This window comes from Daktulosphaira vitifoliae, unplaced genomic scaffold, assembly GCF_025091365.1.
Source record: "Daktulosphaira vitifoliae isolate Bord-2020 unplaced genomic scaffold, ASM2509136v1 Scaffold_3, whole genome shotgun sequence".
Classification (NCBI taxonomy): Eukaryota; Metazoa; Arthropoda; class Insecta; order Hemiptera; family Phylloxeridae; genus Daktulosphaira; species Daktulosphaira vitifoliae.
The window spans coordinates 23,618,791-23,630,389 of record NW_026099574.1 but is presented as its reverse complement, the minus strand read 5'-3'; the positions used below and the strand labels follow the sequence as shown (position 1 = coordinate 23,630,389).

The 11,599-nt window shown below is 25.2% G+C and overlaps 2 protein-coding genes across 2 annotated transcripts; one reads left to right on the top strand and one right to left on the bottom strand.

Moving 5' to 3' along the window:
- Positions 1-67: 67 nt before the first annotated feature.
- LOC126903257 (transcription initiation factor TFIID subunit 3-like) lies at positions 68-2,346 on the top strand. Its single transcript, XM_050681352.1, has one exon. It carries the CDS (start codon positions 233-235, stop codon positions 1,937-1,939), a length of 1,707 nt encoding a protein of 568 aa, XP_050537309.1. The 5' UTR covers positions 68-232; the 3' UTR covers positions 1,940-2,346.
- A 5,466-nt stretch (positions 2,347-7,812) lies between these two features.
- LOC126903280 (vesicle transport protein SEC20) lies at positions 7,813-10,559 on the bottom strand. The gene is made up of 5 exons (XM_050681386.1): positions 10,294-10,559; positions 10,048-10,232; positions 9,874-9,981; positions 8,256-8,377; positions 7,813-8,194 (listed from the first exon to the last, which is right to left on the bottom strand). The coding sequence occupies exons 1-5, from the start codon at positions 10,363-10,365 to the stop codon at positions 8,007-8,009; spliced, it is 675 nt and encodes a 224-aa protein (XP_050537343.1). The 5' UTR covers positions 10,366-10,559; the 3' UTR covers positions 7,813-8,006.
- Positions 10,560-11,599: the final 1,040 nt, after the last annotated feature.

Genomic DNA, 11,599 nt, shown 5'->3' with positions numbered 1-11,599 from the left:
TTATCTCTCATATAAATTTCAGACTATCTATTTTTTTAATCCATGATTGAATTAAAAAAGTCATGATATGAAAACGTTAGTGATTAGAAGCGTTTAGTTTGTTTATACTGTAAAAGAATTCAAATTTTGAATCATTTTGAAAAATATTGCATATTTATTTAAATATTGTTATTAAAAAACTAGTTGACATTAGTATTAACAAAATAAAATTGTTTAATAGTCTTGAATAGTTATGGCCGACGAGTTCATCAATCAGACTTTGGCTATTTCTGTCGCTCAAATATGCGATAATATTGGATGGCACTCAATTACAGATTCCTCAATGAAAATAATGAGAGATATGCTTCATCATTACATTGTAGACCTTTCTGTACAAATTAAAAAATATTCAGAACATAATAATTGCTTAGTACCAGGAATAAATGATGTCGAAAAAGCCTTTCTTCAAAAACGTATATCCTTAGCAGAACTCAGAAGATACATAAAACAAACTGGTTCAGTGAAATTCCCTCATTCATTACCACCATTAAATATTTCTGGAAAAAGTACTTTTAATATTATGAAACCAGGCAGCCGAGAAATTGTCACTAGACCAATACATTTTCATGAACATTTACCTACTTTATACTCTGAACAAATTGAAGAAGAACAAATTGTTAATAAAAAAGAAAAGCAACAAGAAGTTAAAATTATTAAGCACGAGCAATCTGATGAAGAAATAATGCACAAACGATTAAGAGAAATTTCTAGTGTTGTTATGACATCTGGAGGTTTTTTATCACCATCTAGAGAAGGTAAGTTAGCAGAATCTAAATTGTTACCCTTATGTAGTATTAAAACTGAAAATTTTGAAAAAAATTCTACATTGTCTGCTATAACTGAAACAAAATCTGAATTATTACCAAAAAAATTGATTAGCAAGAAAAAATTGAATAAGACTAAAAAAATCAAATCTAAATCAAATAAAAAACATAGTTTAAGTAATAATTCAAATTCTCCAGTAAAAAAGAAAAATAAGAAAAAGTTAAATGTTTTTATAAAAAATAAAAAGCTTAAAGAAGATCCAATTGAAGTACCTGTATTAAAAGACATTAAAGAACCACAAAGTATAGCAGTTAACGAGGAATTAGTAAAGAGTCCTATTCGAGTAGAAAGTCCCATTAAAGAAGTTTCTAAATTACAAACTAGTAGTATAAAATTAGAAGATGTTTTACCCAAATTTTCTTTTTTTGGCTCTTTACCTCAAGGTCCTGGATTGATTCCTTCAACTTTTCCTTTAAAACTCAAAATACCTGAAGTGCAACCAATTATTCCAGAAATTGAAACAGAAATAATTAACAAAAAAGAATTAAAAAAGAAAAAGAAGGAAAAGAAAAAAGAAAGAAAGGAAAAGAAAAAGAAAAAAGAAAAATCTTCTCAAAAAGTTCCAAAAATTAAACTAAAATTAGGTATGCCAATTGAAACAGTTAAAGAAAATGATTCAATAATTAATCCAGTTGTTGAAAATATATCAACAAAACCAAAAATTGAACAAATAAAAGTAGATGACAATGTTACAAATATAGAACAAAAATCGGATGTATTTGTTGACATTTTAAATGATGTAATAACTCCTCCAAAAATTCCTAGCCAAAAAATAAAAGTTAAAATAGCAACTAAATTAACTCAATCTATTACTACAAAATCAGAAAAACAACCACCTCCAGCATTCTATTATGATGAAGCAGGTAACCAAGTTTGGATATGTCCTATGTGTACTAAACAAGATGATGGAAGTCCAATGATTGGTTGTGATGGATGTGATGTTTGGTATCATTGGGTTTGTGTAGGTATCCAATGTCCACCAGACTGTGCTGTTTGGTATTGCCCTGTATGTTTAGCTAAACGTGCACAACAACCTTCAAAAGGTAAACGAGGAAGACCAAGAAAAAATAAATGATAATTTTAAACTTTTCTTTTAATAAGACTCTTCCTTAAGTAATATTTGAATATTAGTAATTATTTGACTACTGTAAGCTACTTAGCCTGAAAATTGTAATATTTCTTATTATACCTTTGTACTCTTACTTGTTTAAGTTATATATTTAAATTAAAATTGTATTACAAATGATCTCAATAGTTTAGATGAATTATTTTATAATTATAAATAGAATTTATAGCTTTTTTTTCTAAAAAGTTGGAATGTGTGGGTAAAAATTACCTTTTACAAATATTCCTAAAAGAAATTTACACAGAATATGTGTTCTAAAAAGTATTTTCTTTTTGCTACATCTATTTTAATACTTAAATTTATTTTATATTTTGTACTTATTGATGTAATAAAGTCTTCTAAGTATTATTGACTAATATTTCTAATTCGATATGCATTTATAAATTTAAATCAAAATTCTTAAGGTACTATAATTTTGTACCATTATGACAATATGTCTCTAACATTTTTGCGATATGAAATGGTTCATGTCAGAAAATTATAGTCATAGATGCTACTAAAAGTTTTCAAAATTTTTTATAACATATATCATAATTTCCTACTGCATTTAAATATCCATCTTTATCTTTTTTGTAATAAAACGTTTATTTCTAATAAATATTACGTATGTACTATATGCTATACATAATTTTTTGTTAAATATGGCCTAGGGAGTCATTTTCCCTTATCCCTATCTATGTATCGAACCCATTTTATACTAAATTACACGGATAAAATCAAATTCACGTCGTTGCACTACACCCTTCAATTAATTGGAAAAAAGGGTCATCAATGTAAATGTTTTAATGTAAAGTAGACCGTTTAAAATACGTCTGTCTTTAAAATCAAATGACACTCTTAACATCAATTATTTAATGCGCACAATTTGAAAAAAATTGTTTTGGTGGTCGGAAATAATTTCTTCCCTCGTTAAAAATGTTTCTTCATAAAAATACATTTACTATTATGTTTTTTTGATTTTTTTGAAGGGGATTGTAACAAAGTTTGGAATAGTTAACTCCTTTTATTATAGATATCATATAATATCTTTATTTTACGCAATGATAAAAATCATAATTTTTATCATAGTTTTATTGGTGGCTATACACCACTTCCCAAACAATCAGAGTACATGCTAATAGTTTTCAGCATATAACATATTTATTAACAGAAATTATTTATTTAAAGATTTTTCTTTTTGGTCACGTTAATGACGTTAATTTATTTTATAATTTAGTAATTGAAGAATTAAATATCGTTAAAATTCAGTTATAAAACAAAGTTGTGTTTCATGATTATTTATTTAACCACGTGTCGTTTTTAAAACTACCACTTGTTATAAAAATCTAATTTTTTACATAAATTAGAATAATCAATAATTCACAAAGTTTCGGTATAAAATTCAATAATTGTCACTGAGGCGATAAAATAACGTCGTTGGAAAAACATAAAAATATAATAAAATAGATACATTCTATACACGATTATATATACACTCTGTTGTTTAAACTTGATGGCGTTGTAGTAATTTCGTTGATTTTCTCAGTAAGGGCATAACGGCGCAGCAGGATAAGGAGCCTGTCCTGGAAACGCATAAGGATCTGGGTTTAGGACCCAGCACGTTTTTTTGAACTTTTCATTACCACCAGATCTGCCTTGCCGGTTGTCTTGGAAGGATCGCTGCTGTGGCTGCGTCAATCCGAACAACTGTTCCCAGATTGGCGCCCCGCGAACAGCTACTAACAATGAGGCGATGAACACCAACAGCAATGTTTGGTACGCTATACGCATAATGCTGCTTTGAATCAGTGCAAGAAGTTACTCTGTGATCAATGAACTACTGCGATTTAATAAAAATCTACACAGAACCGAAAAGTTAATCGATTTCCGTAAATTTCGCGCGCTACAATTCTAATGTTGACTACAGACGCGAGTAACAAAATAGAATACAGGACTATTAATTTTGATATCTAAATAATCGAGTTACACACGAGTGGACTAATTCGACGCGCACTAAACTCGGTTCATTGCGCGCGATTTAACGGCCACAAGTAAAACTGCGGTGTCGCGGATGGAACTCCGAAAATTTCACTAGGTAAAATTTATGTGGTTGTCCACTTCGCTACGGTCGCATTTTATATGCAGATATCACACTGGCTGTATTGCAGACCTTGGAACAGTCGACACCATGTAATCCCCGCTTCTAGTTCTGTACTTTTTGCCTGCAAAGATCCTAATTCTACAGAGTCCACAATGCTTTCAGATTTAATGGAAATAATTTATATTACTGGATTATAATTTTTTAAAACTGAAGTTCGATGTCTAATTTATTTCAACTAACACAAATTTGAACCAGAAAAAATAATTTGATCTATTTACATTTTCATGTAGCTCAAAAGATTTACTTATAAGTTATTGTAGTTTTAACGAGAATTTTTTTATCTCCTATGTACTTAATATCAAAAACAATGGCATCTTTTTGGAAGGTTAAAAGATGTTTTATCGTGTTAATAACTTATAAATTTAATAACTTGGTTCGTGATTCATCTTATAAAACGTGAACCAAATTAATCATATTAAAAATAGGCATTCGATTTTTTTTTTTAGCAGATGTTTGCAAAGACACAATCTGGGGATCTAGAAAGAGCTTATCTCCCTTAAATTTCGTCACAGGCTCTAAATTATGAAAATTACATGTAAATTTGTACAAAAATATTATTACGAAGAAATAAAATTGAGTTAGATCCCAAACATTTTTTTCAAGTTACACCAATTATATTTTTATAATATGTATTAAGTTTTTATTAAAACATATATATAAATAATATCGAATGTATGATATAAAAAATATTGAAAATGAGTTGATAACTATTATTTTAATTACTAAAAATACATAAACAAAATATTAAATTTTTTCTTCTAAAGATTGCAGGAAAATACCACCATTTAAAAATTGATAGTATACGCCTTCATGAATTGTTCTATAAAATAGTCCAAGGTAAACACACAATTTGTTTTTTTCAAAACTAGACTTTAAATAACAAAAATACTCATAAGGGACTAATACACATGTTCTGTGTATGTCTATTAACTTTTCAAAATAAGAACGGACGTCCGTTAAGCATTTTAAGAAGATGGTACCCCTTTACTCTAAGTGTTGTCCTAAAGACTTATCTTGGATCAAAGATCATATAGTTTCCTTTTTTTTTTATTTAATATTTTGATAACATTTTTGCTAGCGATATTTTAATAAATTCAGTACGTATAAAAAGTCCGAATTTATACAGTGAAAGATGATATGTGATGTGCTCAGAGGACATTGCTATACATTAATACAATGACCCCTATTGATAGTTAAAAATGCGTATAGTTCAACTTTAAAAGGGAATGACAATTAACTTAATAAACAAAAGTATTAAGATAAATATTCACATTGAAATTACTATAACAAATAGTAAGGCTTATTATTTTATTTTTATACACGTAGTGTATTACACACACACATTGGAGATAATTGTTATTCGTCATCCTCTGTTATCTTTGTACTAATTCATAATGCAATAGTATATACTTCAAAGAATCAAGGACAAAAGAATGATTTATGTTAATCATTATGTAGACAAAAAGAAAGTAGATATCACGTACACAATAGGTTATAAATGTAGCAAGTTCAAGAACAAATAAATCATCTGGTTCATTTCTGGATTGAAATTTTAGAATTTACTTATTTTTTTATTTTCAAGTTTTGTCATAAAAATATTTTATTATTTTGATAAAATTTGTCCTATATTTTAAAATAAGAGTACACAATATTGAATAGCTTACCAAAAAAACAATGCTTATATTATTTTTGAACTTACATTTGTGTATACAGTAAACATAGAAATTATTTCATACTATTTAATATTTATTGAGTACAATGTAATGAATAGTATTGAAGTAAATACCTATGAAAAAGATAATTTTTTTATAGATATTTTTATTTTTTTATAAATATTTCATAAAGAAATAGTTCTCGAAAACACTGTCTACGTATTTTACCACTGTATGTCCAAAGAAATAATTATTTAACGCAATTAAAAATTTTGAAATAACAATCCTGTAAATACGTATTGAATTTTAAAATATAGAAATATTAAATTATTAAAACAATGAGGAAATAAAATGAGGAAGACAATTAAGTTATGCCTTACAGTATACACATTTTCAATTATAGTTAACATGCCATTTAATAAAGAATTACGTTAATATTTTTGCGGAAGAATCATTTATCAAGGACAACTACATCTTGTCATATTAAATTTAAACAAGATAGGAAGTTTTTATTTATAGGACAGTCTTTTTAGAACACTAGTTTTTTATATATATAAAAGTTCTTATCATTTTCAATTTTTTCAAAATTACTCAATGTTGTAATTTAAGCAGAAATCATACATTTTTAAAAGTTTTTGAGTGATAAACAATAATTAAAACTTTCTTTTAATGGAATCAGAGCAGGTCAAACAGAAGGAGATAAACTATATTGTCATAGAGCTATTCTTGGTGGTAGAGATGGTACCCTCAAATTAGTATAGTTAATTTTAGATAATAAATTTGTAAATAAATCATTTATATAAATAACCTAATCTCATGATATTTATCATTAAAGGTTAATATTGCTTTAAATTTAATGTATATATTTTTTGTATTAATATTCACACAAAAAAGTGACAAAATGAAACTTTTATTTTAGTGTGTCTTCAGTTAAAGTTAAATTCTAGTGTATACATTAAATGTTGTACTCCCAAACCTCTTTTAATAATGCATACACTTTTCTCTATTTATCGTTTAATTTTTCAGAGAATTTTTTTAAAGTAGCTCTATTTAATAAAACAATAATAGGTAATTGAAAGAACACAAATAACAAATTCTGAGGATTGTTATCGAATGAGGAAAACAAATCCAGCAAATTAGTAGCGGATATAATTTTTCGTTCAATAATCAACATTTATAGCATGAACTTTATGTTACGAGAAAAATCTTATCAATTATTTTACAGTTTATTCCTATTGACAGGATGTCCTGTTGGTCAATGTTTTATGAATCTAGTCAGTTAAATTTATATAACGATTTATACTATGTATGTGATTAATCTATACTTTTTTAACCTTTATAATCGCTGGAATGCCTAAACAATAAAAATAATTTATTTAGAAATACAAGTAATTATTAAACAAGATTGTATATAGTAGTAGTACCTATAGATTTTGACAGCCCTATAACCATTTAAAAATCTAAAATAATTAAATTGTCAGTGAGTATATATTATCAAATAAAAATCTAGACAAAATATTTTAGTTATGCACAAGGATTATTGTAGTATTCCCTTCATGAATTAATGAGGAAAATGTTGAAACTATTGAAAATTTTTTTGTAAATTTACTTATACTTGCATAAAATTGTAAAATCTTTTTTTTTAGGTTATTATTATATATATTTATTTTGTAGCAACACTGTACATCGAAAAATGTACAACTAAAACTATTAAATATTAGCTAACTGGTGAGAGAGTATGTCTATGTAAGTCATTTAAGGGGGTCCTGACACTTCCATCCTATAATAAAAAATTAAGGAAATATGTAATTATCTAATTTTACATTCTATAAATTGTAAAAATACTTATCAGCAAAAAAAAAAAAACTTACTGTTTTGTTAATCTGAATAAACTTCATAAGTCCATTTTTATAATAAAAATTAATTTATTATGAATATTTTTTACAGTAAAATTAAAAAATAACTTTTATAAAATTATAACAAATTTGGAATATTGAATTTTTTAATATCCAGATGAATTTCTAATAATAAAAATAAATAATATAGTATTTTTAAACTTGATATTATAACATATAAATTAGCTAGTAAAATATTATTTTTTTAAAAACATTTTTAATAGTAAACAATTTTTATGAAAAGAATGTTAAAACCAACAAGTTATTAAGATCAGTCAAACATTTTTTCATAAGCATACCTTTTCAATTATATAATAATATTTGGTGTTTTAAAAGAGTCTTTTATGCACAATGTATGCTACAACACATAAAAAGAATGCAAAAGCAAAAATTATTAATATTTTATCAGTAGTCTCTCGCTGTCCATATTTATTAAGAAGTTTTTCTGACTGTGTTAATGCACCTTTAGAGTTTTTTATTTCATTGCTAATATTATGTACAGTTGAAGACGATTTTACTATAAAATTTTATATAAATGTTAATTTTAATTTAATAATAGTTAGAAAAATTCATATTACATAAAATGTCAAGTGAATCTAAACTTTGTTGTGAAGTATTTGCTAGTTGTCTGCTAACAGATAACAATTGGTCAGTAACAGTTGATGATTGTTTTAATAAATTTTCTTTATCCATTTTAAGTCTGAAATAGTATTTTTTAAATGTTATAGAATTATTCTCAATTTTTAATATAGAATATTTTTTACTATTAATAGTATAAATCAGAGTACAATCCCAAAAAACAAACTTATTTTAATTCATAAAAAATGATGAGAAACATTAATATCTGAGCATCTATAGTAAAAGGTTTTTAAAACATGTTAGCTTAAAGACCAACACAGACTTGAAGATGGTAATGCAAGAAATACAAACCTTATAAAATTTTAAATGACTGAAATAGATAGAAGAACTCTTATCTGTGTGTAATAGTAAAAAATAAACGTTGCTGAATACTACCCCATTCGTAATCTTTAAATATTAAAATCTCAAAAAGTAATAATACAATACTGGTTATCAGCATGTCAACATTTTATTTGGACCATTTTCTATTAATATTAAATAATAATAATGGGTTCCTATTTATCTTTCAAAAGTTACCACTAAATTTAACCTTTGGAATAATTTTTTCTCATAATAAATTAGATACCTATCAAGTTAATTATAAGAAAAATATACTTTACTTTAAAAAATAAATAACAATATACACATTTACATGAAAGAATCATCAAATAAAAATATAGGGGGTAGAATACCTAATAAATCGCAATATGCATTAAGAAATCCCTAATAACTAACTCCAGGGATAATTTTATATTACAAATATTTAAATTTTATTAATTGCAAACTAAAAACTAGGAAAGTTAGAAAATTATTTAAGGACAGATAAAGATTTAAACAAAACATTTTTCTTTTCCATCTCTAAGAAACTAATTTTTCTAAATAGTGTAATCAATAATTAAAAAAAACATATTTTTTGTTTGAATAGCTAAAAAACTAATCATATCACTGTAAGAAATGATAAAAAAATTCTAAGAATGTTTGTACGATAATTTTAATATACTTGTTAAATTTACATTCAAGAAGTGTAATTTTAATATGAAGTAATGAAAATTTGGTCAAGAGTTATCAAGAGTTGGCCTATGTTGTGAAGAAAAGGACAGAAGTTAACAAATTCATACTAAATATTGGTTAGAAGTACTGAATTATTTCCATGAAAACTACTTTTGCTCTGATGTATGCCTATAATAGAAATAACGAGACAAATAATATTATCTAAGTAATCATAAGATCTCTTCTGAACTTTTCTTCACAACATAGACTCTTAATACCATAAATTAACACATGTTAATTGTAATTTAATGTCTTCTTCATTAACATTTACAAAAATTCAAATTAACAAAAGTTATAACACTATGGAAATTTAACTACTGTATATTAATAAAATATTTTTGTAGTTTTTTCTATAAAATAGCTATTTTGAATTATTTTTCTTAAATTAAAAATAAAATAATTTTTTCTTTAAATAAAAAATATTATAAATTATAATTCAAAATTATGACAATTATTAAAAAAAAGTTTTGTAAAATATTAATTAGATGATAAGTTAAATGACTTTTCAGAACATGATATATTTTGTACCTATGTCTCACTTGTTCCTCCTTACTAATACTAAAAAGTTGATCACTAGACTTTTTATGAATTCGTGCCATACATTCTACATTAGCTTTTCTGAATGATGCAATATTACTAAAAAATCACAAACTATTCATTTAGTAAGAACTCAATTTTTATTTTAATATAAAATTTTATAACCTAGTAAGATATTCTCTTTGGTTACGAACTTCTTCCATGACTTCAGATCTTTCTTGAATACTTTCTGCTTCTTGAGCAAACAGCTCTAAATTTTCAATTAAATTTCTAAATATATTTATTTGCTTTCTTCCATCATCATTTAAACGAGTTAAGGATTCTATCGGCCCATCACATAAATAAATATCCTATAGTTAAAATTACACAAATATTAGTTATTTTTAATTACTACAAAGTAAAATGTATTACCTGAATAACAGATTTTAAACTGACATTAGTATTAACAATACATTCTCTGATAGTGCTTAATTCTCTTAACATTTTGATTGTTCTCACTAGAATATTTAATGTTTTTTGATAATGCAACGCTACATTTGTCGTAGTTTCAAACCAAAACAATTAAAAAAATCCATCAGTAAATAAAATAAATTAAATACAAATAATTTAATGTCTTCATACGTATTAACGGTGATATTATATTAGAATTTACATAACATTTCAACTATTTGATATGTTATCAATGCCTTTTTTCTAAGTGATCATCTGTAATCAGGTCTGACAATAGAAATTGCAAGTCTCGTGCAAAACAAGTTCATTATTTTAAGTAAACTTTTAAAAGAGCGAGGGTACAAGTCATATATTCTACGCGTCAACCCTATCTAAGCTTTAGTTAGCCATATAAAAATTAATTCTTCTGTAGCTTAAATAACTAATGCTATTTAAGTTAGGTTGTCCTAAATTTGTTTCATAGTCTAATAAAATAATTAATCTTAAATTAAACGACATAAATTTATGAACTTAAGATTCCCAGTGAACATTGAAAGTATATTCAACGGGTTTGATGATTAAACGCTTACTGATCAAACAGACTAAATGAAAATACAATATTTTCATATAGTCTGTGGATCAAAATTTGTTTCATATTTAGTATATTCATACACGTAACAAGTATACTCGAATACTTTTATAATAAATGAGTATAAATTTAGAGTAATTAGTTTATATTTATCATTATGAAGTAGACTTTCATGCTATTCTACTTCAATAGTTTATTAAAAAACCTTATTAATACAACATGAAATTTTGATTTAAACAGACATGGGGTTATTTGGCTTTTAAACAAGTTGTAGGCATTCCTCAAAAAAAAAAGTAATTAATTGATCTAATTATTTATTATTTATATACGTAAAATATGTATAATTACTACTATGTATATGTAGTAAATAAAATATTACTATATATATTTATATTATGCAATTTATAATAAATATTTACATTAATGAGATGGTCTGTTGGATATAAAGCATAATAAAAGATGATGATTATTATAATATTAGACAACCAGCACAATGATGCATCCAAAGGGGTTAGAGAGGCGTGTCCCTAAAATTAGTGATTTTAAATAGTAGAATTTTTTTGGAGGGTACTTATACTTGAATTTTAGTTTTATCTAAACATGGATTTAATGATATGATTTTATGAATAAAATAACTTATTATCTTACTGTACCTATAATCTTGTAAATCAACTAAATTTACTAATGCTTAAAATTTTG

Bases quoted from the DNA above. Each gene is read 5' to 3' on its own strand.
- LOC126903280 (XM_050681386.1), bottom strand. From the start codon at position 10,365: ATGTTAAGAGAATTAAGCACTATCAGAGAATGTATTGTTAATACTAAT. The intron at 9,982-10,047 runs GTTATAAAATTT...GTGATTTTTTAG, and splicing joins CAAAGAGAATATCTTACTAG to TAATATTGCATCATTCAGAA. The intron at 8,195-8,255 runs GTAATATGAATT...AAAATTTTATAG, and splicing joins AGATTCACTTGACATTTTAT to TAAAATCGTCTTCAACTGTA.
- LOC126903257 (XM_050681352.1), top strand. From the start codon at position 233: ATGGCCGACGAGTTCATCAATCAGACTTTGGCTATTTCTGTCGCTCAA.